The following is a 27520-nucleotide window of genomic DNA, read 5'->3' on the forward strand; positions in this document are numbered from 1 at the left end:
TACATATAATGAAGATATCTGTAGTCTGTGATGTATAGAATCCAGAGAAAATGTTCTTCTTTTTCTTCGTTTTTTCATGGCCTTTCACATCTCAACTCGGGTGTTCTGGCCAGTGTCGAGTGTTTTTTTTTTTTTTTTTACATATTTACGCATGTGTTGGTAATATTATATATACAAGTTAGCATGTTAGTATTTAATATAATATATACATATAATACTATGACATATTTACAGCTTTACACCATTTATAACTAGATATTTATATGGGATTTTAAATACACGTTTATTGGGTGGGGACAGGAAAGTTAGAATATGAATAGGGAATGGGATATTAATATCAGACAGGTCGTATAGGAAATAAGGAAAACAATTATTTGTGGGGCTTCCAAAAAAAATTGATTTCAATCTTCCTTATCTAGCTGACATTCGCAAATGGCAAAGTCCCGGACATGGATTCTGAACAGGTGAGAACCATTGAAGCAGTGTTCAATGCGCATTCTGCATATGGAGGATGTCTTAAACTTGTTCAGAATCACTTTGGGAAACCAAGGCTTTTCTGTTACATTTGGCTTCAGTTGGAAAAAATATCTACCCTTGGCTTGGGAGGAGGCTACTCAATATTCTTGCCATGTGTGAAGTTGCTTCTCCTTCGTCATAACAAGGAGATCACCTAGTGGTGGTAAATTTTACTATATAGGGAGAATCCCCGGAGTGGACCGCCTCCTTTGCTAACGCTTCCACTTTTTCGTTCCCAGGAATACCACAATGGCTAAAGATCCATGACATAACAATGCTCTTATTAGATGGCTCTGATAAAGAAAGAAGAAATCGAGTTTCTACGCAGAGCTCATCCTCGGAATAAGAGGATGGAGGGGATTTGATTTTTTGTAAGGCACTCAAGGAATCCGACAGGATTAGGAACTTGCTATATTGTGTGCTTAAGGCGTACTTGACAGCTTCTCGGATTTCGATACATTCCGAGTTAAATACAGATGCATTCTTGCGCAATTTGTACAATCTTTGAAAGTTGTTGTCTTCAAAATATATAGCCGCACCCGTACGGGTAAGCGAATCTGACCGAGATCCGTCAGTATAAATAATTTTCCAACCTATCCATCTTGACGACCGAATACGGTTGAATGTACGCCGGGGCTGTAGGTGGCTTTCGACTCCAAATGTGAGTTCAATACTTGGGGCAAAAATAGAAGCTTTAAATGGAGTTTACTTTAATTAGAACAACACTATCGTAACGGGGAATTAAAATAGAAAAAAACACATGGCGAAGTAACTTCTATAACACATATTCGATATGGCACCAGGAAGGCGCGATCTTCTATTTAAGTTTCCATTCAACAGATATTTCCGCTTTCTCTAAGTTAGCAGAGAGATGGACAGCTTCCTTCTATTCATACGCGCGAACGCGGAACTTGATTTTTTACAGCCTCAGAGATAATCAATCTCATCTTAATTTTTCTCAACCTCGTCGCCACACTCTCTAAAATAACCAGACTACCCCACAAAAATACGTCTTTTTTCATTTTTCCATGTATTCTCTCCGCGATAATGGGTCGTTCCTGATTGTGTCTTTATAAATTGCGTTTCTGTCCCCATTAAATGTACAGACAAGGTTACTAAAAAATAAATTCCAATTGAGAGTCATGAGGAGGAATGACAATATTTGACAAAATCCCTTCATATAATTTGTCAAACTCTCTGCGAAAGGGGCTATGAAGCCAATATAATAAAAAACCCAGTTTATGAGCGAAACCAACACCACTAGTAGGTATTGGCGAAGCCGATAGGAAAATTCTAAACCTTAGGGTATTACTCTAAGCTCTAAATCCTAAACGGTATTCTGGTATCTAAAGGAAGTGCTTTCTGCGTGCACAGATAAAACAATGTTGTCATAATATATTAGTACTAAATTACATTTTAATTTTACATATTAGTTTTGTGTATCATTTACGATCGGTAGTGACATTTCTGAACATGAACAAATAACGAAATAACAGCTGACGGACATGTTGGGCGAACGGCTGTCACTTAGTTAATTGAAATTATGTTTACTTCTAATTTTCCAAATTATATGCGTCATGGAAAATTATTAATTTAAGTGTTCGCGGAATTCGTATGTGTGCTGCATTTGATATAAATAATAAAATTATTTGACAGCTAATCTTATAATAGTATGTGTTAGAAATGGCTCAATCAACTCTAACTCCTCAGGAGTTTATTCAAAATGCTTTCTCGCCTATGGTTGCTGTTATGAATAGTCCTTCAGTGGACTTGATAACCCAGAAAAACAATCTTAATTTTGTCGAACTTCTTCAACCGTTTAGTCGGTTAAGCTGTGAAGGTTACATTGTTTATTTATGGAGTGCCTTTAATCTTTGCATTGTTGATTTTATGTTAACAAATTATTTTTTTGTTTGTTTTAGGATACATAAAAGATCCAGCTGGTATTCACTATTCTGTGCGAAACCTTAAGCTGACGATATGTAATGTGAATACACGACCACCACAGCCTATTTTGGCTCGTAAATTTTTAAATGAATCAGTCAGTAATTCTTATAATGATAAAACAGTTAATTTGCAATTTGGTATGTTACATTTCTATTTATGCCGGTAAATAAGTTTGACTAGGGATACATTCAAATTGTTTAATCAATTTCAACTGTAAACGAGCTAGAATTTTAATTAGTGTTGTAGCTAAGGGTATATTAACCCTTCCCTTACTGTGCTGAAAAGAGCTGTGTAGTCAATACACTTCAAATGAGGGATTTAAAATCTGTTTTAAATATAATCACTAAAAACATGAAAAAAACCATTTGCTAACGCTCACAACGCGAGCAAACGGTCCACCCTTACCGGAGCTCTGAGAGCAACTGAGCATTTTGCAGCAGTTGTACAGGCTGGCCTGCATCACGTGTGAAATTGTCTCCCTCACTCGCCAGCATATATCTATAGCATCGAGTATGAGATGTAAAGAGTGTTCGAGACAGTCGTAATTCGTTTTTAAAATTTCATTGCTGTGATAATACCACACATTGGAAAGCTTTTAATCTCTGATTTCTGATAAAATGCTTTTTCTGTGCCCAATAACTATTTATTATTTAATAATAAAATATTTCAACCGATACGTAAATGTATAATGAAGGAATACTGAAAATCTTTAGTCAGCATTTATTATATTTACAGAGATACGAAAGTTATTATATGCAATGTGTACTCGCTACATATCACCGGGAAGAGAGGCATATTATACTAAATTTATTATTTAGACAATTATGATCAATCCTTGATGAATGTTTGTCAGTGCATTTATAGGACTAACATTTCATAATAATCATATTAACTATTTGATCTGCCTAAACACTATGTTCTTCTTTGTGAGGTGAAATAAGATATAATTAATATGATTCCCGTGGAGTTATTTTCAACTAAGTTCTCGATATCTTTTCTGACAGGTTAAATCCTGAAAAATGAAATAGTGGGGATAAGTTCGCCTCGTTGTATAGTGCATTTGCCTACCATTCTTGGGGTCCTGGGTTTGATTCCTGGCAGGGTGGACGTGAAATATTGGTTTTAAGGGTGGTTCTACACTGCAATATTTCAATATTCCTGAATCGGCCCCTGAAGCGTTTGACTGATCACCTTACCTTCCATGCAACAAAAAATATCTAGATGCGCTGCAATACGTTATTTTCACAAATTGTGAATAATGTTAAAAATAAAAATGTTTTTAGTGTGAATTTTTATGATTCTAATAATGTCAATGTATTCAAAAAAAGTTTTCATTTATAATTTTCGGGTTTAAAAATGAGCACATACAAAACGATTTGCAGTTGTCATCCCGTCATTTTGATGTCATGCGTTATGGTTGCAGATTGCGCTTCTAACAAACATTGCATACAAGTTTGGTGCCAAAATGTCATGTGAAATGTCTGGTTTTTGGATAATTCAAAATATGCATATTTTAAACCCTTGCAGAAAATTTGACCAATATCGCATGAAATAATATCAGTACCATTATCATTGTAATTTTTTTATTAAAAAAATTATAATAAAAAACGTAAAAATACCCTATTGGAGTGCCAATGCAGTAAGTACCCTATGTACCACTGGGTGTGAACAGGGAAATAATTATGATGATCACTGTGTAAATCAAAAAAGTGTTTTTTTTTACAGTTATTGTGGACTTTTAAAAAAATTGCTGTGGTTTAGATTTTCTGCAATCTTACTATCATAATGTTCCTATGAATCCTTGGGGAGTTTTTTAAATACATTTTTTTCAGGTAATTATAACATAGATATTCCCACATCGACTCCGTGGTTTGAAGCCTGGCGAGAAACATTCTTCCATGTCCAATTCCCGTCCGATCACGAGTATACCAAACACTTTGTATCATGTCTCCTTGTCGTGTCCACTATGGAAGCTAACCCGACAGAGACTATGGCTCACATGGCTCAGCAACTATCGCAACTGCAGAATGTCACACCGCCCAAGTTACCTAAATGGTTTAACTCCAATGTTCTCCGATGCTACGTACTTCTTCATGATACCTTGGAAGGAAACATTGATAAGTATGTTTTTATAGCTACAATAACACAACTATTCCTTTATATTTTAAATTGTTCGCTGATCCTTTTTAATATAATGAGGAACTTCAGCCCTATGTAAATTTCGATATAAAAAATGTTTTCTTGCGCATGGTAGAAATAAGAGTATTAAATTGTACAGCAAAGTTTCTTAAAACCTCTCACATCACAAGCGAGAAGAACCTCTCACATCACAAGCGGAGTTATTTCAGAAATACAAAACTTTAAAAAATCATAGCGCTGATAATACGACATAAATTTATTTTATTTTTTTGGCTAAGTTTAATAGTCTATTAATAAATAAATAAAAAAACACAGAACTTCTTCATTGAAAAATGTTATATTTATTTTGTAAATTATGTATAGGATTGATTCACTAAAAAACCAAATTCACTTGATGAATAATGTGAATTCTGAATCTTCTCTACCCCCTAGAGAGTGGTTAATTTGGGGATTTTCATTTTTTGAATGCAACAACACTTTACTTCAGAAAATGGCCACACTGATGATCGAATGTCAAATGATGTATAAAACTGTTTAAAAAACTGATACGGTTTAATTCAACTTAATTGTTTTGGGTAATGCTTAAGGTCGCAATAATGGTCTAAATTAAAATTTTCATATTTAGTTTTCACGTGTTCGTATTTGTTTGAAGTTTTATCATCACTGTGGCCATAAAAGATGCCAAGTTTAGGTGCATGCAAAAAATAAAAATTTCCAAATTAACCACTCTTTAGAGGATAGCGAAGATTCAGAATACCACCACAGGTGCAAGTGATTACTTTTGGTTACTTAAATAATTAAAACTCTGTTTACTTTTTATACAATGAATTAAGACTTAATCTAGAATATAGAACTCTAATACCATGCGACAACTAGGAAGAAACCTGAATTACGCGGACCGGTGTCCGCATATTTTTATTCATATTTATAATAATATGTTTGTGTCAGTAAGATATATACACAACAGATAGATAGATTTGTTTGTAAAAAACTATCATTTGTTTTACAAATAATCGTCATTTAGTAAAATTTACATATTGGGTGTTAACATAAGTTGTGTCCGTTTTTTTCCAAATGAAGAGAACAAGAGGACAAATTATGACAAATTAGTCAATAATGTATTCTCCTTCATCGTTTTATAACAAATTAGTCTTAACAAATTACAACAGGGATAGCGAATACCTTAAAGAAGGGAATATGGAAGTCTAGGCGTTTACAGGGCTTATGACCTGTTAATGGCTGGTTTAAGTGGCCACTTTCCTCACTGTAACATTCACCATTTTGTCTATGTTTGAACATCCATATTTCTTCATTTGTCTGTAAACATTTTAACAAACTAAAATATTGTAATAAAACCAGCTGGTCCAGGAAGAAGTTTAAAAATTAGAAAATTGTTTTCAGGCGTTGCCTAATATGTAAAATAATTCATTCAGATAAATTTATTCACAACAATAAAGATTTTAGCTGTTTAACTTCACTTAAATCAACAATTGGGAGAATTGAAGAAATATGGATGTTCAAACTTAACAAACTGTTAAATTTAGTTTACCCTGAAGATAGCTCCTGTAATGGTAGCCAAAACGTCGGAACAAATCCAACACACACGGTATCACCCAAAAAAGAAACATATTGTGTAAAAGTGTGTCTGCTATTAGAATCGTGGCACCTAATGCCGTCTGGTGTCGGCCGAACCGGGGAATCCCATGCTGTCACCGACCAGTGTAATTGTAAATCGTTGCAAAACGCCGTTTACTTGTACTTGGATTTTTATCAATTTATGAATTTGCTACGATGTGCATATCCATATATTTCGAAATACATATTCTTCATTAAAAACATTTTTTTGCAAAAATGACAGTTTCATAGCATTTATGTGAACCTGAGTGTGATTCTGAACACTCTCTCAGTGGTAGAGAATGGATTGCTAGCACATAATTTACGTACTTATTTCATAGTAGCAACGCTTTCTCTATCCCCTAGAGAGAGTTCAGAATACCAGCCCTAGTGGTGTTATTTATTTAAAAGAATTTTTTTTTTTCTATCTTATAAATCCCTTCAATATTTATTTTATTCGGTGAACTTACATTATGTACTATATAAATGAATTATTAAACACATGTTTTTGTATTACCAGTGTTATTTTATTTAGTTGAACTATATGATTTACAGGGCAGAAAAATATTATGAATCTATCAAGAACACGTATGGATCTGGGAATTGTTTTTTCTTGTCAATTAATTCCCGTAATCCGACTGAAGGAGATAGCACCGTTCTTCCCGATCCATGGAGCAAGTTCCTGATTCGAAGAGTGGAAAATAATGTAAGATATTTCAGGTTTATTTGTTATTTTTTCACACAAAATTGCACTTGTGACAACATCCGCCGAATTCATAATTTTAAACATTATTGTGTTGAAAGTTAAATAAATAAAAAATTTACATAGCATAAAAGCAATTTGTCAAAAACCGATCCTTCTTAAATACGTTCACATTACTTTTTATCCGACTGAAGTTTTGTTCTGTTTTAAATTTTGGTACTCCGGTTCTGTATTTATTTATTTTTTATCTTAAAATTGCGTTATCATTCACTTATTTTTTGCTTTTTTTTACATCTTTTCTAAATATTTTTTTGAAAGCATAAATTACATGTACTTTTTTTCGCTCCTTATATTTAAGTTAGTAGTAATTATTATTATAGAACTATGTAGGACTATCATATGATTAATTCTAACGGATCTTTACCGACTTTGGTGAGTCCTGTAAAAAAAAGGGCTACACTCGGGTACAAGTCTTGAAAAAGAAAATAGAGTGAAGATATTTTCCGCCTTGTAATGTAGTGGTTGGCGCATTTTCCTGCCATGCTCGAGGTCATAGGTTTGATTCCTGGCAGGGTGGATTTAGAGGTGGTTCTACACACCAATATTTTATTGTTCCTGGACCGGCACCCGAAGCGTAAGACCGATCACGTTACCTTACACGTAGCAAAAATGATCCAGATACACTGCAATAGAATGTAGTAATGCGGAATGCAGCCAGCCGTAGAAAAGTGAAACTGAGATAATACCATTTTTGTGAAAAGAGTTAATAATAAAATGCACACAGCAGTTGGAATGTACTCAATTGTAAAGAATCACTTAATTAATTTGTTGTAATAACTTTGAAAATAATTTACTATGTGTTGAAGCAATTTTGGCGATCTTTTAAAGTCTGGCTGACCACACAACTAGTGCAGTTTGCACAAAACGGCCTGATCTAATATTGAATGATACCGCGTTCAAACTTTGAACATATGAGGTGACATTCTGCATGAAAACATATTTTTTTATTACAGGTATTTTCAAATTAATTAATTTATAAAATCCACTTCAATTTATTTAAGAGAACTACATTTCTAGAGGCATTAATCTTCCCATCAGCATCTATACCGTAAGATTTTTCTAGTGCTGTGGGTGTTTTCTGCAAATTGAGAAATGGTGTTTTTGTGATCGACACTATTTTCAGAAGGTGGTTATTACATTTTTTTGTATGAAAGCTGGCTGTTTTTAGCAGAACTTAGAATTGACCTTACTGCACCCGATAACACCAATAACTCATTTTTCAAAAATTGTGGACTGGCTGCTTTCTGCATAACTTCATTTGTTGTACCAATGCAGTACATCACCACTGGGCGCAGATAGGGAAACTATCATTTATTCATTTATATATACGCCCAATGGGCATTTTTAAGGACATATAAAATGATTATAAAAGAAAGTAGAAAGTGGGAGTGGAAGCGGGAGAGAGGTGTTTATAATTGAATTAGAATCAGTGATCGTTTGAAAGAAGACAACTTGTTATTATGATAAAAGACTGCGTTTATTCAGTTGTATAATACAGTACCAAAAATATTATTTCACATTTTGATATTTAAAGTTAAATGCACATCGTCTGATTTGTATTATTTTCATTCTTCAGGATGGCGGTTCCGAGAAGGATAGTCTCCCTCGCACTCCCGCCGACGTTACATCCGTGACGGGAATGCCGACGAACGTAGCCCAAGCCCCCCAGCCGGAGACAGTGGCTATACATCACCCGGAGCGAGAAGGCGGTGCTGTGACAGTTCAGGTTCACCCTCTCAGTCCCTCCGAGGAGGCAGACTCGAGTTCTTTTCAAAATAATTGCTTGCAGGTTTGTTTGTAATGTCCGCTTATAACATGCTTCGCTGCTCTATCTTTCTATATAAAAAAATATATATATACGGTTAGTTCATAAATGTGTATTCCCATCTATTATATCCTTTTTAATAATTTTGTTTTTTTTCCCACTGATCTAAGTAACATCTTGAAATGGGGGTCAGTGCTATATAAGCTCTTGACGTCACTGCAACCTGTGAAGATCAATTGTGACAGACTTACGCTGAAATTTTTTTTTAGTAAAAAGAAATAATTACGTTCTTGTAATTTATCCAAATATTTTGTTGGTATATGGTATAATAAGTTGTAAATAACTCACTTTTATAAATTGGGAATCGAGTCGGGGTAGAGTGGGGTTTGAATCTTGGACCTTTGATCCGTGAGTCCGCAACACTAGCCACCGCAACCTGATTTAATAATTTAATTAAAATCAACTAAATTAACTAATACTAATAGCACCCGAATGTGATACTTCCAGCCCTGGGTTGATTTTCTGAATGTTCTCTCGGATATAGAGAATGGGTTACTAGCACGTAATGTAATACTATTAAGCTAGCAACGCTTTCCCGAGAGAGCGTTCAGAATCACACTGCATGTGCACTGCAAGAAATTGATGATTTATTTTCTCACGTAACTACCGAATTCAAAAAGTGGCGAGTTTATTTTTTAATTTTGAGTATCTCTAAGAACCTCTCTAATTTTTCTTCTTATGTTTGTAGTAAACAATTCGCGGTAGTTTTTTAGTTTGACAGCTGGTTTTTGTTTCGGAACAAACTCCTGTTGTCCTTCTGATAATGATATTTAAGGAAAGTTTGAAATATATTTCACTAAAGTTAACTTATATAATTCAATAAATATACTATTTTTTTCATTATTTCTTTTCCCCACCTAATGGTACATAGGGCTCTGCAGATTTGACTAAATATTTTTTATTTAATTCCATCATATTGTTAAGTTTATTCTCATTATTAGGATTAACAAATCCTGCTTTCACTTGTAAATAACATAAGAGTTTGTTAAGTCTCGCACCAGTCTGAAGATGTCAGTCACGATGAAACCTGAAAAACTAAATAAAGCGTTGGCTATTCTCAACTATTAGTAAATAACTAATCATTATTTATTTAAACTCAACCAACCAAAATAACAATAATTTAGAAAAAGTTAATTTATTTTTTTTAAATTAAATTGTATCGAATAGTGTTAGAATAGGATTCTAACCTAAGGTCCTTAAGGATACGAAGTCTCCATAATAGCAACAGGATCAGCACTTCAGAGTACTAACGCACTACCACTATAGAGCCACTCATACTGACAAATATCATTCTAGGATTATTAATCACGAAGTTAGCTATAGTTTACAGCAAAACAATGGGCCGTAGGTACTCAGGTCGAGATTCACAAGCGCAGCGACGAAACCGTATGTCATTAAACAAAAAACAAAATAAAAAATTGCAACGCTTATGTTGTATGCGATAGAGCGAAATGGAGTCTCTATAGCTGTAACACATTATTACTCCAAGATCAAAACTCAATATTATTTTTTAATAATTAATCATGAGATTTTTTAGCATGTCCTTATCTACTACTACTGTTTGTTTGATAAAAATAACAAAGAATTTTGATTTCTTCATATAATTATTTAATTTGTTTTGAGGTATTTTTGAAGAGATTTTTGAGGAGATGAGGGTGCCAGCCACCGGTGGCCGACACGGCCCAATTGGAATACCTCGGTGTCGGCCACCGGTGGCTGACACGGCAAACAACGTGTTAATTACATACTTACTTAAATGTTTGACACACAGGGCCCTTGGCCTCATAGAGTTTGGGATACATTTTTATTGTATTTTTTTGTAATATATATGTATTTGTATGAATAAATAAAAAATAATTGTCTCATCACATTTTTTCAAATATTACTTTTAAATAAGCAAAAAATACAATGGTAACTGTATATTTTTTTTCGCCAACTGTGAGCCATTTTGAATGTACTCAATTTTAAACCAGAAAAGTATAACAGAATAACTGTTAATTTGTGCCATGATAGTTGTATCATTAGAATCATAAAAGTCCACTCTAAATATTTAACATGTATTTTTTTAACGATATTCTCAATTTGTGAATATACATTATTGCTTAAATATTGTCTTTCTCAATTTATACTATTTAATGTCAATTTATGATTTAACTTGTTGTGCTGTGTAATTTTCTCATACAAAGCTTGTTATTAATGTTTTAAATCAAAAAAATGTAATGTGAAGTGTAATAATTTATATTTTCACATATATAAATTATATTTATTTATATTATGATATACTCAATTGTTGTGTATGTAGTTTTATTTTTATATTTGTTGGAAATGTTGTAGGTAATAAATGTTGTTAAAATGTACTTTGTACCAATTAATATACATGTACTTTGTGTCTCATCTCATACACTATCATTTTGCTAAAACGGCTATTGAAAATATGAAGGTTATCAGTTGCTATTTCATACACTTGTTATTGAATGTTTTTTGTAAAAAGTAACAAAAAAAATTCCCCATTTTATAAAGGAATTGCCACATGCCATACAACTCATTTTTAGTAAAGTTGTAAATATATTATGTATGATAGAAAATACTTACGATTAGTAAAAATGTGTTTATTTTTACATTGCTGAACTAACTATTCACTGTAAATAATAAATACATATAAACAAATAGGCGAGTCAGTTGTTTTACAATATTTGCAGGATTAAAATATATTTTAGGTAAGTTTTATTGTAAAAAGGTGTGTTTTTTAACCTGACAGCTAGAATAGTACAAATTTTGCCCCTTCAATCTCACTAATAATAATGGTAGGTAAACTGGTAGGTAAAATCTATCAACAGTCTATCATTGGTTGATTCGGAAGAAATAGTTACGCGATTCAAAGTAGTTTGTTTTTATCAAAATCGTTTTTGTTATTTTTTTCATACGTTTTCAAGAAACTTTGCAGTATAATTGAATGATCTAATTGTTTACTGCGCATAAGAAAACATTTTTTATATCCAATTTCCTGTAGCACTTAACTTCCTCATTGAATCCGGGTCATGGTTTTTCAATGTTCAGGTAACACATTGAATATTTTGGGATCCAAAAACCTGAAATTTGTTTGCCCGAATTCAGATTTTGTGGTTGACCCCATGACTCATCCTCTAGTTTGACTTCTGTTAGTATTTTTATAATAATACTTTACTTTTACATACATTAAAATTCTATAAATATATAATTGCCTTATATCTAAAATCCCGAATCCCTCAAATAACTCAACACCTGAGGCATCTGAAGGGCTTTTTAAAAATAGATTTTTGAGCAAAAATACTAAGCGGGTGCAAAACAAACGTACAAAAAACATTCAATTTCGATCTTAATAATCGATTATTACCCATAATTGAAACATTTATAAATGGTTATTTTTTTAAAAAAGAGGGAAAAGCATATCTTTAGTCTGTATTCTTTAGCAAATATTTGTTAAATGTAATTTATGTCTTATTAAAGTTTAATCTAACTGTTTTCAGAATGAAACAATGACAACAAGTTTGGAAAGTGATATTGGATTGATAAATCCAAATGTTTGGGAGCCAACATCGGTGAATGGTGGTGTTGTCCACGGAAGCAGTTTAACTACCCAAGATATAGAAAACATTAAGAACTTCGTACAAGACTTTGCCATGAAGGCGCTGTTGCCGTATTTCGAGAGACAAATATATCAGTTACAAGATGCCGTAAGAAAAATGATATTGTTTTCATACCTTTAATAAATATTTTTTACTTACCGCTTTATAAAGTGGTACTAAGCAATAGTAAAAACATTCTCGGCTAAATTTAAGAATTAATGTTTGCTCTTAATTTTCTACCCTGTGAATGAAAATGTTATGTAAATTTGATAAAGGAAATGTTTTATTCAAAGTATGAATACTAAAATATTTGGATTCCTTAGATATACACAAATATTCCATTTCTGCTAATTTCAACATGTAAATGATTTTACTAAAAAAGGATTAAATTTTTAGAAACTTAGTTACAAGTAATCATCATTTCTTATCATTTAAAATATACTGTCGCCCTTTATGAGATCATCTTATTCGACTAGAGAGGTAGCAATATTATCTGATAATTATTGTATAATATGTTTTATATGATGAAACATTCTATGTTTTTCTTTTTTAATTGAATAAATAAAAACATATAAACAGTAGTTAATTTCAAAACAGCCTCCAAATTAAATTATTTAAATTGTATGATTTTTTTTCTAATGTATTTGAAATTCTTTTATTCTCTTATTAAAACCTATATTTATAAATGTGCTATTTTTACAGGTATCAAATAAAAAAGGTGTTAGTAGATCATTATTGAGTGCTACAAAACGGTGGTTCGGAACAAATAAACCGGGGACCAATGCTCCCGTCAACTCTGTCGTGTAAGTTAAAATATGTAGAATAGTTTGAAATTGTATATCATTATTATTAATAGGGACTTGAATAAGTTCTCGCTGTTTCCCAACAGATGGTGTTAACTTAACCTTTTTACATCGGGTAATACTATAGCCAACTTCATGAAGTTCCACCATTAGGCATGAAATGACAGTTAATATTCTGCCAAAGTGTAAATAACACATAGCGTTTCATTTCGTCCGAGTGTACCTTATATTGACGATGATAGAGTGGTTTGGCCAAGATGCTGTTTGTCACTTTAATAATGAAGTTCATTATCGTAACCAATTCTTCAGGAAATGTTTATGCAGTGGAACGTGAGGATTTTGTGGTCAATTTTTCTCCCCATAATTAAAACTACTCCTTTGTTTATGCCTGTCATACTTTTAGCTCTTGAGGTGAGGTTAAATAGGAGTTTATGTCTGAAGAGCCACAAACGTCAATGCAAAGAGCTTCATGCGGCTCGCGAGCCGCTTAAGGCAATATACTTGCCTTTATATATATATTCACTGTAGATCTCATTGTATTGAAAGTTTTTAAATAAACGCGCACCCAAACTTAGTTCAGGGAGTAGTTAACTTACTTATCGACATTTACAGTTACTCGGGAGACTGCCCGGAGCTGCAGCTGCGGCGGCTGGCGGATGTGTGGTTCATGCTAGGCCAGTGGGGCCAGGCCTACCAGACCTACCACACGGCCAAGCGTGATTACAGCGCGGACGGCGCGTGGCTGTTGTACGCCGGAGCGCTGGAGATGGCCGCCCTCAGCGCCTTCATGGCCGGGGAGGCGTCACGCAAGACTCTGGACTACATGGAGGAGAGCATCCTTACCTACCTCAACTCCTGCAGGTGAGAACTCTGTCAGACCTGTGAACTTTCATAAAGTTGCTTGTTCATATGAAAACCCTCGATGGTAAGTAACAAATAGTAATACTCAACCGAGAGGTTTGATTGGTACTTAAATAGTATTAAACCCTATGGACGCCAGACATTTGATGGACAGGTGACATCCCTATGCCAACCAGTTTATGTGATTGTTTAGTTTAAAGATATCTCTTTCTACATGCCAATAAAACACATTTCTTTAAATCTCAAATGAGTTATAAATCTTTCACATAAAATTCATAAAGCTGCTAATATTACAAATACTAACGATTTTCGAACATCCTGTACTATACGATAGAAAATATGATGAATGTATGTGTTCGTCCAGTCGGTTTTTGAACGCATTAACAGGACATACACTTCAAATCACTTTCCTAATGAATAGTATCTAATAGTATCATCAATAATAAATGTACCTCTATAAGATATCTTAAACATATATATTTTATATTTCCATCTGTTGATTTTTGCAAATGACTTTCCAGAATGCCAGTGTACGCCGTGCGAGCGAGCCTGCTGTCCTCGCAGTGCCTGTCGGGGCGCGGTCTGCACGGCGAGGCGGCCCGCCAGCTGATCCGCATGACGTCGGAGGAGTGCGACCTCCGCAGCGCCCTGCTGCTCGAGCAGGCGGCGCTCTGCTTCCTGCAGGGCCGCACCCTGCCGCGAAAGTACGCCTTCCACATGGTGCTGGCCGGCCACCGCTACTCCAAGGCCGGCCAGAGGAGGCACTCGCTGCGGTGCTACAGACAAGCGTACCAGGTATAACTAAAAATATTTTAGGCTTAAGAAACAACTGTAATGAGAAAGAGTTTTTCTTCCTTATTTTATGCATAGTCTACCTGGACTTGTATGCATCCTGCGATGCTCCAACATTAATATAGCTTCCGAGTAGAATTATCTGTTTGATTTGCTGTGAATATGACTCAATAGTCAGATGGCAGAAGGTAACATCTGTATTTTGAAAATGTTCAGGAGAGCTGAAATAAAACCTTGAATAAATATACAAACTAAAATACCTTAGTGTTTTGTCTAGTTTTCAATAATTAATAAAAAAAATATATATATTGTTGTCGTTTTTTTTCTTCTTTTTTTTAATATGTGCATTTACTGAAATATTTATTCAAATTATTGAAAACTAAAAATGGAAAAACTGATTACCGATGTATGCTTTCTTTTTCCATTATGTTGTATCCCAATTCAACACACGGCTTTTGTTAAATATTAAATAATATTTAAAAAAAAATAGAATAGCACGCTATGCCTCTATTTTAGAGGCTTGTTGGTAGGTGGGAAAGAGAGGATATGGAAGGAAGTTATGAAAAATACACCACAACACCCAGACCGAATGTCAAAAAAATATTTCTTGAATTTCTTTCTTGCAACTGGCGGGGATTGAACCCGGGACGCCAGTTTCACAGTTAGCCGTCTAACCAGACAGACAAACGTACCAGACAATTTGGACAAAAATCAGGCTATGTAAATTATCAACAATGATAATTATTATAACCAACTGCGCCATGGCACCTGTTATACTTGATTATTTTACAAGAAATTAGCCAATAATGTATTCTCCTTATTTGTTTTTTCCTTTATTCCCTCAATTTCGTTGATTTTAATGATATCATTATTTTGTATATTTGATTATGTGTGAATCTAAATTTGTATAATTTATATTTTAAAAATTATTTCTGATTATCTTGTTTGCATTGTATTCTTTGGAATTTTATTATTTATTACTTATACCTTTTTTTCTAGATTGTTATTCTATTGCATCACATGTCATTAAAATTTAATCTAATTGATTTTTACTCTGTATCTTTATTGTTAATTATTATGGCTTGACACAGGCATAGTCTAAAAAGCCTTAATAAGTTCATTTATATTTAAACTAGAGTAATTTTGAATGAATAAATAAATAAATTGAACGTGAACAGAACAAGGTATCCAAAATCCTCACATTCGTCTACTTGGCATCCCAACTTGAAGGCTTGTAATCAAATATATGTAACTTAAAAGCGAACACGATATATCGTAGGACAAAACATTTTATTTTGAATGACTTTAACCATTTTGTTATACTTTTTTAAATTTGAAAAAAAAAGCAGACAACTTGTGTTAACACCAAATAAATAATAAAATAAATATTACCCGAAAATGGGTTATGAAGATTGTCTACAATTAATTTTTGTATGTAATTGTGACTAGATAATATTTAAAGTATTTCTGATTGCTTGTCAGGTGTACCGAGGCGGCGGGTGGAGACTAGCCAGCGATCACATAGAGTTTGCAGTGGGGCGCTTGGCCGGCCAGGCGGGCCCCGGCTGGTGGAGCGCGGCGTGCTCTGCCCTGTCATCGCTCCTGGCGCCGCGCTCGCTGCAGAGCCCCGCGCAGCAACACGCTTTCCTTAGAGAGTACCTCAATGTGCGACAGGTAGTCAACAATGTCTTTTATATGTTCAAGTCTTATTATCAGCAACCCATTTCAATGTGGATTTTTTTTTAAACACCATAAATTATTTTTTACATCGGAAATACTTTTACAGAACTCTTAAGTTGTACATTATTTATCCGTAAAGGCTTAGCATACGAGGGGCGGTCCATAATTTTGTGGAATGAGGTGGATGAAAAAGCATGGGATTTTTCCTTTTCAAAATAACCTCTTAAGTACCTAAGATCTTTGAATTCATTTATTTATAATGTCAAAAAAAATAAATGTTTTGTGTTTGTCTTAAAAATAGGCTGAAATTGCTGACACCCCCCTGGCAACCCTTCTATTCCATGATTTTTTTGGACCTACCCTGGTAGCATTATTTTGATATATTTAAAAAGTAATTTTTCCTGTCGAAAATCCCCCAAGCGAAAATTGTTCAAAATGATCTCTGGTTCAACCAACTTATGACGAAGAACATTTTTGGAAAGGAAATCTGAATATTTACAGTATGTAAAGTATTTTTAATTAGTAACTTATATGTAAATATAAGTTATTACATCATAACATGGCCTTAATTAATAATTAAAGTTCGATTTGAAAAATCACCTCAAGGGTATTTTTATCTGTAATTTTATACTTCAATATAAAACTTACATTCTAACTACATAAAACTAGCATAACATATTAAACTATCTAATTTGAAAATTAAAACTAAAATAAACTGAAATAAAAGTGATGTAATAATAATATATTCAATAGAATAATATCTGTACCTTAAAGCTGAAAGGCCGGAAGTAATATTTTTTGCGAAATTGAGTTATGAATGTCATTTGTTCATACATTCAGATTCTATTAATGCTTAAAATATTGGAGTCCTCCGGTATACCACTACCGAAATAGTTTGTTCTAAAACACCAGTAGTGCAGTAATAATACTCATGCTTTCAACAAAATTCAACAGTTTGCTGGTATTAAAGCAGTGGATACCGAATAAATTCCACAATTTTTATAACAAACTACCCCTGACGCAGCGAAAGATTTTGCGTAAGATTAAGTCTTATTGTCATAATCGACCATACTTAACCATTATGTCATTTCTTTTGCCGTTAATTTCATTATTTTACTTTGGTTTTTTTCACACACTGTTTACTTTCAATTACTGTTTTATTGCTATTTATATCATGTCATTTAGTTTATATTTACCTGTTATTTTCATAAATAATTAATGTTTCAATTAATGGCACGTAATTTAATGTTTTTGCCTGAAGAAAGTTTTATAAATGCATTGTTTTTCATTCAATATTCTACATTACTTTTTATACTAAAGTCTGAGGAGGAATCAAGGCGCGGGCTGGGCGGTTAGAACATAAAACATTGAAGTCCCATAGTTATTTTATAGTCCATATTTTAAATGTTTTTTTTCTTTAAATTTTCTTATCAAAAGCCTATGAATCCAAAAAAACAACAATAAATTGTTTTTTTATTTATTTATTTATTTATATATTTTATCATAAATACAATTTTATGTTCACTTTGCCCAGCTAACAAGGGTACATACCCCATTCCAAGCTAGGCAAACTTTAAGAAATACATTTAACAGTTTTACAGCTTTAAATTGCTCTCCTGAACAATTTACCAAATGAGACTTCCAGCATTTCAGCTTTAAGGTATAGATATATATTTAAATAATTCAATACATAAGTGGTAAAATATTTAGCCCTATCCTGACGAAGATTTTTTTTGAAATTTCGTTATGTAATGATTTATAAAAAAATATTTTGATTATGTTTTCAAGCAATGGTTGGTCAATGACCCAGAGCAGCAAAACATCCTTCCCATTCTGCCAGTTCCCATTGTGCTGGGAAACTCCACTGTGGTGTGGTGTGGGGCCACACACGGCGCCTCTCCCTCCACGCTCGGGACCGAGCCGCCGGGAAACCGACCGGCGGCTGGGGCTCCCCAGGCCAACCTCTGGGCCCCGTTGGAAGAAATGCTGCTCCACAAGGCCAAGGGCAAGGCCCCTATGTTGTTCAAGCCAACACTCTCCATCTTCTGCGATACTTCGGATAATTCCGCTAATCCTATCAGTCCGCAAGGAGGTAATTTTTATTTTATTTAAAAACATTTAAAAATTTATATGTATTAGCACAAGATGACAAAAATACAAACAATGTAAAGCTTGTAGTGACACAGCCAGGACCGGCTTATGCCTGTGAACTTGCTAATTGCATGAATTTTTTGAAAAAAATTACCATTTTATTTTATTATAAAGCCAAAAGACAATTATTTTATCATAAAGTCTAACATCGATGGCTTAATCTGCAAACAATATTACTTGTGGTTTTTCTCAGGCCTGGGTGTTTTGTGCTGTAATTGGGCCTCTTTGCCTGTGATGCAAAAAGTAAAATGTCTTAGCCATTACACCAGGGAGGCTGTTATAAATTGTCTTAAAATATATTTACATAAATTTTTTCCAGTGCAAGATATCTTTTGTTGAATATTTTTGTACTCAATAATTTATTATAAGTGATTTTTCTTTTCAGAACCTATTAAAGTAGTGGTGTCCCTTCAGAACCCGCTTCTGATCGATGTTACCATCTTGGATGTTCAGCTCCTGTGGCACTTCAAATCCCAGTCGTCGCAACTGGCAGGGGGGCCCAGCGGTGAGGAGCCCGTATTCTCCAACGAGAGCTGTGTCACCACCAACAGGGAGTATGATAAGTCCATTGTGGTCACGCAGAAGGTTCCCCTAGTAGTGCTGCACAGCGACAGGATCACCGATGTGTCACTTGGCCTTACACCGCTACATCCGGGAGAATTGACGCTCGCTGGCGTGGCTTACAGGTAAATCATTTTATTAACGCGCATTTTAAAACTTCTCACAATGTGATTTCCATTTCGACAGTTGTAATGCAATATGCTGTAATCCACATTCATCTAATTTTATAGAAAAAGGGAAAAAATGTTTTCCCTCTTATCTTAATTAGTAAATGTCCCTGATTTGATTCTTGCTATCGTTGTTTTAACTCTTGTGTGGCTATGATATCACATAGTGTGAATACAATAGGACAAACTTCACCCACCGTTTTCCCCTGGCACGCATCCACAGAACTGCGACAGAAAATTATTGAGTGTCTTATAAGTTTCTATTAAGTCCCCTCTCCCGTCGTTCTTCCAATGATGTAAGTCCTAGTGCTTTTAATCTACCGTGGTAAGGCACCCTTTTGAGTAATTTAGGGATTTTTGTAGCACATCTTTGGACTTTTTCCAATAGCTCGATGTCTTTAATAAAGTAGGGGCTCCATACTTGATAGCCATAATCCAATAAAGGTCTCACATAGGTCTTGTATATTTTAAGAAATATCTCTGGAGTAATATTTTGGAATGCCTTTTTAATCAAATAAATTATTGACTTGGCTTTCTTGGCAATAGATGTGATGTGAGCTTCCCATTTTAAATACATTGATATGATTATGCCGAGATCTTTTTGATGCTTTACGGGTTTGATTTGGACACCACCCAAAGTATAAGTATACATAGAGTTGTTTTTGCCTATGTGAAGAACGGTACATTTTTCAGCGTTTGGCGAGATTAGCCAGTTTTTGGTCCATTCATTGATGTGGTCCAAATCCTGAAAAAGTTGTCCAGAGTATAGAAAGGGGTTTGCAAACAGTTTGGTGTCATCTGCAAAGATACTCGATTGAGATTTTACGACTGTTTTGAGATCATTAATGGTGCAATAAATCCCTGTTTCTTTGTATCACATATTTTTACTATTTGTTAATAATTTGTTTACACATGTTTTTACTTGGCAGCGCACTGCAGTTATGCACGTACTTGGCAGCGCACTGCAGTTATGCACATACTAATGAACTACCTCTGGTTGCAATATTTATTTTTGAACTACACATCTTGAACTAATAATTTCTCTATAATATTTTATTTATTTCTTTCTTAAGTTAGCTTTTATTACAATACATAGTATATAAACTATAATTTACGCTTATTTTACTTACATATCTATTTACATCATTTTACAGTACACATAACATTTCTTTTTAAATTCATTCAAACTTTTTTCAGTCTTCATACATTCAGGCATCTTTTCATACATTTTCAAACCTTTATACATAATACAATTTTAAGATTCTGTTTTTTTCTAAATGGCAGCCATATTCTATCCTTATTTCTAGTAATATAATTATGGATATGTTTATTTAGCACTATCTTATTAATGAAGTATTTGGGCATTTGATTGTTTAAGAATTGAAATATAAAAACAAGCATAAAGTATATCAGTCTCTTTTTTATTGTTATCCAATTAAGATCTTCTCACATTTTTTCTATTTTATTGTACCTACTTTTCTTTAGCACTATTCTCATGGCTCTGTTTTGAAGTATTTCCAATTTATTTCAATTTCCATGATTGGCTAAAAAAAATACTGTTGAGCAGTAATCTATATGTGGAATGATTATAGTTTTATATATGAGTTCTGCAGTATTTCTATCTAATTTATTTCTCAATCTTCCTAAAAATATTTTTTTTTTAAATATTTTTTTAAAAACATGTTCAAAGTTAGCATTCATAGTTAATTTTGAGTCTAATATTATACCCAAATACTTCATTTCATCCACTTTCTCAATAGTTCACCATCATACATTCATCATTATGCTTGGATTTTTTTCTTTCTGTTTCCATGTATTTCGTTTTTCCGACATTCAGTTTTAGCTTGTTGATTTTAAGCCATTTTGATATGCTGTTTAAGTCGTCATTTAATTTGTTGATGGTTTCTGCATAATCTTTACCCGCTATATAGATTAATGTGTCATCTAGGTTATGCAACCCAGTTCCGGCAAGTGAAAAATCCAATCCCGTGGAGAGGTTATCAGTTTTGGGAAAGCAGATGTTTGAAATTCGAGGGCCCAAACTAAAGGGAGTGAAGGAAGTGGGCGGAGAGCCTCAGTTTGGAGTGGACAAGAGACTTAACATTATTGTTGTTCCCCCTGCACCGTGTTTACAGGTAATTAATCATTCAAATGTTCTCAATACTTTATTTATTCCTTCTCTTTTTCACTTTTTTAAACATCGGCAATGTCGACAAGTATTTTTTTTTTTAAAAGGCGTTTACACTAGAATATTTCAGTCTCAGGACTAGTATCTGAAGCGCAAGGCTTAACATTTTATCTTCATGTAGTAAAAATGATCAAGTTCTGCAGTTGGTGTAACAATGCAGTGCTGTATGCACCGTTAGATGCGGAAAGGGAATAATTAATGAATCAATATTTTTATTTAAAAATGAAATGCAGTAAAACCCCTGTTTTACGTTTTTTAAGGGAGCGGCAAAAAAAGTGTTAAACTGAGGAAAACGCTAAACGCTAAATGTGAGGAAATGAAAAACTACAGAAAAATTGTAAAAACTGCCATAATTGAGTATTATTCATATTTACCTATGATTTCATTAAAAATATTTGGTATTTTTTCAATCAATACCACAATGTGTTTTTTTTATTAAATAAAAAAAAAAACATGCTTAAATAATTTTATGTAGGTACTTAACCTTAAAAACACAAAAATAAAGTTTTGAATTTGCATAAAATGCATGTAATGATTTTTTCCCTAAATATTGGGAAATTTTATTTATATCGTATCACTTTTTTTAGTATGGCACCACAGAATTTCAACTGTCATTTACATCGCGGCAAAACTGTTTCACACCTTACGATAACTGTTTAAACTATCTTCTTTCCATATTATGTTTATAACTTCAAATAATATTTCTATTGCCAAATTTTTCAACTTTCTGCATCGTAATTTATTGATGTAAGACTTTATTCTTCCTAAACATGTGTCAACCGCATGTCACAATTTAGTAAAAGGTCAAAATTAGACACTTAAACAAAAAGGTCAATGCACTGAACCTACTACTGAATTTAGTTTGAGACAATAATTTACACATTTTTTTATTTACCTTGATATTATTCACCATTTTGGGCAAACGCGGCGGCGCGCGGCTCGGCGTCTTTTGACAGATCGAAGAAGTTCCGAAAAATTTTCAATGTAAAACGTTAATTGGGGGGATATTTGAATAAGAAAGTATGGGAAAAAATGGGACCTAAACATTTCGGCGTAAGAAGCGGAAAAACGTATAATTGAGGAACGTAAAAATGAGGTTTTACTGTATTTGGGGTCTCATTACTTACCTAGATATTTTAATTTTGGGGGCCATTTTCAATGAGTGGTAAATAACTCACTATTAGAAAATGGAAATCAAGTTTTGATAGAGTAGGGTTAAATCGTTGGACTTCTGATCCACAAGTCCGCGACACTAGCTACGGAATCACAGCCCGATTCACTTCTTTCATTTCAAATTTCATTTTCATTTCTCTCAAAATTTGCACTAAATTGAGATCAAGTTTTATTTACTAGCTAAAATATGAGGAGAGAACATTAAAATACGGGATACAACTTGTACATAACAGATTAAGCTAACAATTTATTTTAAGAGGGGTAAGTTCACAGGTAAATTTGTGACAATTTTATTTGATTTGTTTGCAGGTGCAATTCACAGATGTGAGTCCGGTGCTAGTGTGTGGGGAGATGCAGAAGGTGAAGGTAGAGTTCCGCAATGTGGGGCGGGTTCCCCTCCAGTCCCTGTATATGGCCGTGTCCCACCCGCAGTACTTGTGTCTGGCGGTGGACGCGGCTAACCCCTTTACTGCCCTACTAGACACAAAGTATCTCGAGCCGCAAGTAATTCAAGGTTGGCATTTTTAATTAACTCAATTCTTGTGTATTGTATGTATTTATTATTGATACAGTGGAACCTCTATATTCGCCATTAATCTGTTTCTGGTGGTCTAGCAAATATATAAATATTTTTTCCAATAGGAAATTACTGAAATTCAATTAATCTATTTCCAAAAATAGTACAACTTTTTTATTTAAACTTTGACTTTATTGTACTAAATAGATATATTTTTTCTTATTTTGGGATTTTTATTTTACAGCGCCCTTGAGGTGATTTTTTTGAAATTATCCACAGTAATTATAATAAAAATACTGGAAGAAATAGAAGGTAAGAACAAGAGTTGCTATCAATTAAAACAAAACAGCTAATAGTAATTACAATTCTGATCATGGGGTCGCAGCGCCAGTGCTGGTAGTGAAAGTGACGACAAATACGGAAAATACTGACAAATATATGGAAAAAAATTGTCATAGAAGTGACGATTATCGAATATTACAAATATGGCAGTTGACTTTTAAAGAGATTTCACTTATTTTGTACATATTATATTATGTACTCATATACTTTGTACACTTCATTCTTACCATTTTATGCATTCTAAAATTTCTTGGTCTAACCTTGTCTATCCATAATATACTACAGTAATGAGTAATGAGACATTTTTTTTGGGTCTTCTTGTTATTACGAAAATCTTGTTTTTTTTTTAAATTTTATTTTGTAGATATTTTGTCGTTATTTCATTGGCAGCATTATATTAGTGACTTTGGGGCAGTGAAATTTTAATTGCGCAAATTATAAATAGGATATTATGCATTACAGACGAGCGACAACTTCGTTTAGATAAGGAGCGTCGTGTAAGAGACCGTCACTGTGTGCGCGTGCTGGATAGTTTGGACGTGGGACAAGCGCACTCGGGCGTGCTGTGGCTGCGTGCTCCTGGAGCAGCGGGCGTACACGGCATGCACGCACTCTGCTACTACCAGCACACGCAGCCTGACACTCCCCCTGCACACCGTTTGCTGCGCCATTCCTGGACCATATCAGTGCAGGTAAAATATTTTTTTTTTTTATAAAATAAGTATGTATTTGCGTCTTTATGATTTTCTCAAACATTTCAATTTTTGCAGCCATTTTTAACAAGTTGTAAATAACTCGCTATTAGAAAATGGAAATCAAGTTTATTTATTTAGTTGCGGTAGGACCTTTAATGCATGAGTCTGCGACACTAGCCACGGGACCACAACCCGGTTTTCATTGTCTGGTTGACATCCTTATTTATTGCAAGATAGTGTAACAATACATTTTATCTATTGGTAAGGTTTCCAAAATAAAGTTTCACTGGGGTGAGAATTTAGAATTGCGTTTTATGTTATAAGGACACTTTCAAACATTTTGATAGTGTCCTATGAGAAGACATTTTGATAATTTTCTAATAAGACAACAGTTTGACAATGTCCTTATAAGACAAAACACACCACATCATAATATTCTCTTGTATATTATTCTATCAACTCACTGCATTTACAATAAATACAATATGTACTTCTTCATCGTTTCCATGGAACATGAAGCATTACTGTGAAAATCATCATTAAAAATTATACCATGTTGACCCTGCTAGGAATCGAATCTGAGGCTTCAAGCACGGTAGGAAAACTCCCTAACCAATACACCTAAAGGCAAACTTAATCTTGAATCTCCACTCAATTTTCTTTTTCAGGATTTATACCTTAGAGTAGCCGTTGAGTTGAAAACACTCTTCAAGGGTTTCTTAAAATATTCCCAAAAGCATGAAGGTCAAACGTTCGATAAAGTATTACATAAATTAATTTACACTATGCTTATAAATAAACTTGAACTTTGCTAAAAAATCGAAGTCTAATATGTGCATTATATGTTTCAGGATTCGGTCCAACTTTCAACTGTGGCGAGACGCACATTAAGACCGAAACAAAATTGCGAAGAGTTCGAGGAAGCCTTGAACTTGGCTATTGAGGTCAAAAACAGCAATCAAGTACATCATGGAATTACGACAGCCATCGAAGTACAGCAGGTGTCTTTACTAAGTCAATCTTGGACTCTACAGGACTTAGTTCCCATCCACCTAGATAAAAAAGTTCTGCAGCGACAAGAAACATTACACTTTATAATGCGAGCTCGGAGAAGTGCCGTTAAGGATAAAACGCAAGATATTGTAGCCTCTGATATTAAAATAAATTCAACGGATTCTGATAAAATTGTTTCTGTGAGAGAAAAACCTTACTCGTGCTTTGTAACCGACTATTCTTCTATTTTCGATGACAGCGATTCACCGAGTGAAATATCAAATTACGACAATAGTGTCTCAGTAGATACCCAATCCATCAACTCCACACTTGTTATCAGATGGAAGGCAGACATTGTAGAAATCGGCGGCAGCCGGAGAGCAGCAATAGGACAACACCATTTAAATTTAGATAAATTGAATGTTAAAGTATCCAGTATCGGTGTAGCAGACTTCTCAAGAGGAGTAGAGAGCCAACCCATCAAGTTTGGAAGTGAATCCTTAGCAAGTGGTGGAACCAGTACGAATCGTGGGATAAGTATGGAAAGCGAGAAGTTGGTTACTTTTCGTTTGGAGCATCAGTTAGAAGTGACACATGACTTTAAGAAGATATATGTGTGTATTGTACCAGTGAAAATGCATTTAGTCAATTGTTCTACGAGAGATGTCATAGCTATTATAAATACTTCTAGTCCTAAAAAGTAAGTTGGATAATTTTTTACTTATTTTAATTTTTGTTATTTGACATTCAAATTGTCATGCTATTTTAATAATAGTAATATACAGTATAACCCCTAAATTACGTTTTTTAAGGGACCGACATAAAAAAATGTAAATGGAGGGTAGTGAAGAAAATTAATTCAGCAAATTATTTTTTATTAAAAAAATTATGTAGCAATGTTTGGACCATTTTTTTATTGCGACTTTTTGAACATCATATTTATAAATAATAAATGTTTGTAGAACATAATAAACCATCTTTAAAATTACAATCCAAACATGAAAATGGCGACAATAAATATTTGTAAAACACAATAAACTGTTTGCAAAATTACAATAAAAAAAAACACGAAAATGGCGGCAACAATTTAGATTATTGATTTAACTTACCAAGTTGGTATAGTGAAATAAATTATACGGACTAATTTTAGACTCTTGTGCTGTCAGTTTTCAGTGGAGATTGCATATTTTTCCGACCAAAAAGTTGGTATAATGATTAGAGACCAACTTCAGACTCTTGAGCTGTCAGTTTTCAGTGCGGATGACAAATTTCTCTGACGTTAATTGCAAGAAAAAACGTAAAACTGTGTTTTTAATGTACTGAAAAATTCAAAATTCCCGTAACCCAACATTCGGCACCATATGCAATGATCGGTCTGAGGAGAGTTTTGTAAATAATGTATGCATATTAACAATTTTTTATTAAAGTCCTACTGCACTGCGTATTTTTAGTTCGTTAGTTCACCCTACTTCAAGATAAAATAAAAATAAAATATAGGTATACATATTCAGAACTTATACAATTTTTAACAGTCTCTTACTCACTAATACGTTTAATGTGAATAGTAAAATTAAAAGAAAAAAAATTCTCTAAAAGACCTTGAAATATCTAAATAAAAATGTATGTTCTATAACCCAGATCCTCAGCATAGATCTCTCTTTTTCACTTAGTTTGTAAAGTACCATTTTCTAAAGAAATCACTAAGGAAGTTTGTGTATGTAAACAAAATTGGTGAGCATGTTATATATATTGTTTTTTTCCAGTTCTTCATCTAAGTATTCCGGGATGTCTTGGGTGGGCGCGGGCGGGAATGAGTCTGGAGGAGTCGAGGTGTCCTTGGGGGCTCTCCAGAGTGGCTCTGTCAGCCTGCAAATGGCCTGCACCAACCCCGGCACATTCTCTCTCGGGAATATTCTGCGAGTCTCCTGCCGGCTGCAGCAGGCGCAGGAGACAACTCCCATCTTACAAACACACATCGCTACATCTACTATAGTCATACAAGGAAATTAATCCTAGACACTCCACTCCGCAAACGTTGATGAAAAATAAAGTGAGAATTCAAAATAACTGATTACATGATTTTATTTTTAAGAGATTGGTTGAGGTAAACCTATCTACTAGGCATAGAACTCGCAATTCCTCTGTGGTTTCTTCAATAAGTCGTTACCAGTTTGTCAAAGTAAAATAA

At 33.8% G+C, this 27520-nt stretch overlaps 1 protein-coding gene across 2 annotated transcripts; it reads left to right on the forward strand.

Moving 5' to 3' along the window:
• The first annotated feature begins 1995 nt into the window (after positions 1 to 1995).
• On the forward strand, positions 1996 to 27517 carry l(3)76BDm (trafficking protein particle complex subunit 8 homolog l(3)76BDm). Of its 2 annotated transcripts, none has more exons than XM_088230484.1 (17): positions 1996 to 2356; positions 2439 to 2600; positions 4296 to 4584; positions 6772 to 6922; positions 8556 to 8768; positions 12311 to 12517; positions 13112 to 13212; positions 13825 to 14073; positions 14595 to 14868; positions 16348 to 16539; positions 18334 to 18637; positions 19082 to 19382; positions 21373 to 21559; positions 23095 to 23299; positions 24107 to 24336; positions 25191 to 26032; positions 27096 to 27517. In XM_088230484.1, the coding sequence occupies exons 1-17, from the start codon at positions 2200 to 2202 to the stop codon at positions 27340 to 27342; spliced, it is 4311 nt and encodes a 1436-aa protein (XP_088086610.1). In that variant the 5' UTR covers positions 1996 to 2199; the 3' UTR covers positions 27343 to 27517. The 2 variants fall into 2 exon arrangements, with proteins under 2 accessions (XP_088086610.1, XP_088086611.1); XM_088230485.1 differs by having other exon boundaries at positions 8556 to 8705.
• Positions 27518 to 27520: the final 3 nt, after the last annotated feature.

This window comes from Micrasema longulum, unplaced genomic scaffold (assembly GCF_059751315.1).
Source record: "Micrasema longulum isolate JH-2025_06_02 unplaced genomic scaffold, ASM5975131v1 h1tg000772l, whole genome shotgun sequence".
NCBI lineage: Eukaryota > Metazoa > Arthropoda > Insecta > Trichoptera > Brachycentridae > Micrasema > Micrasema longulum.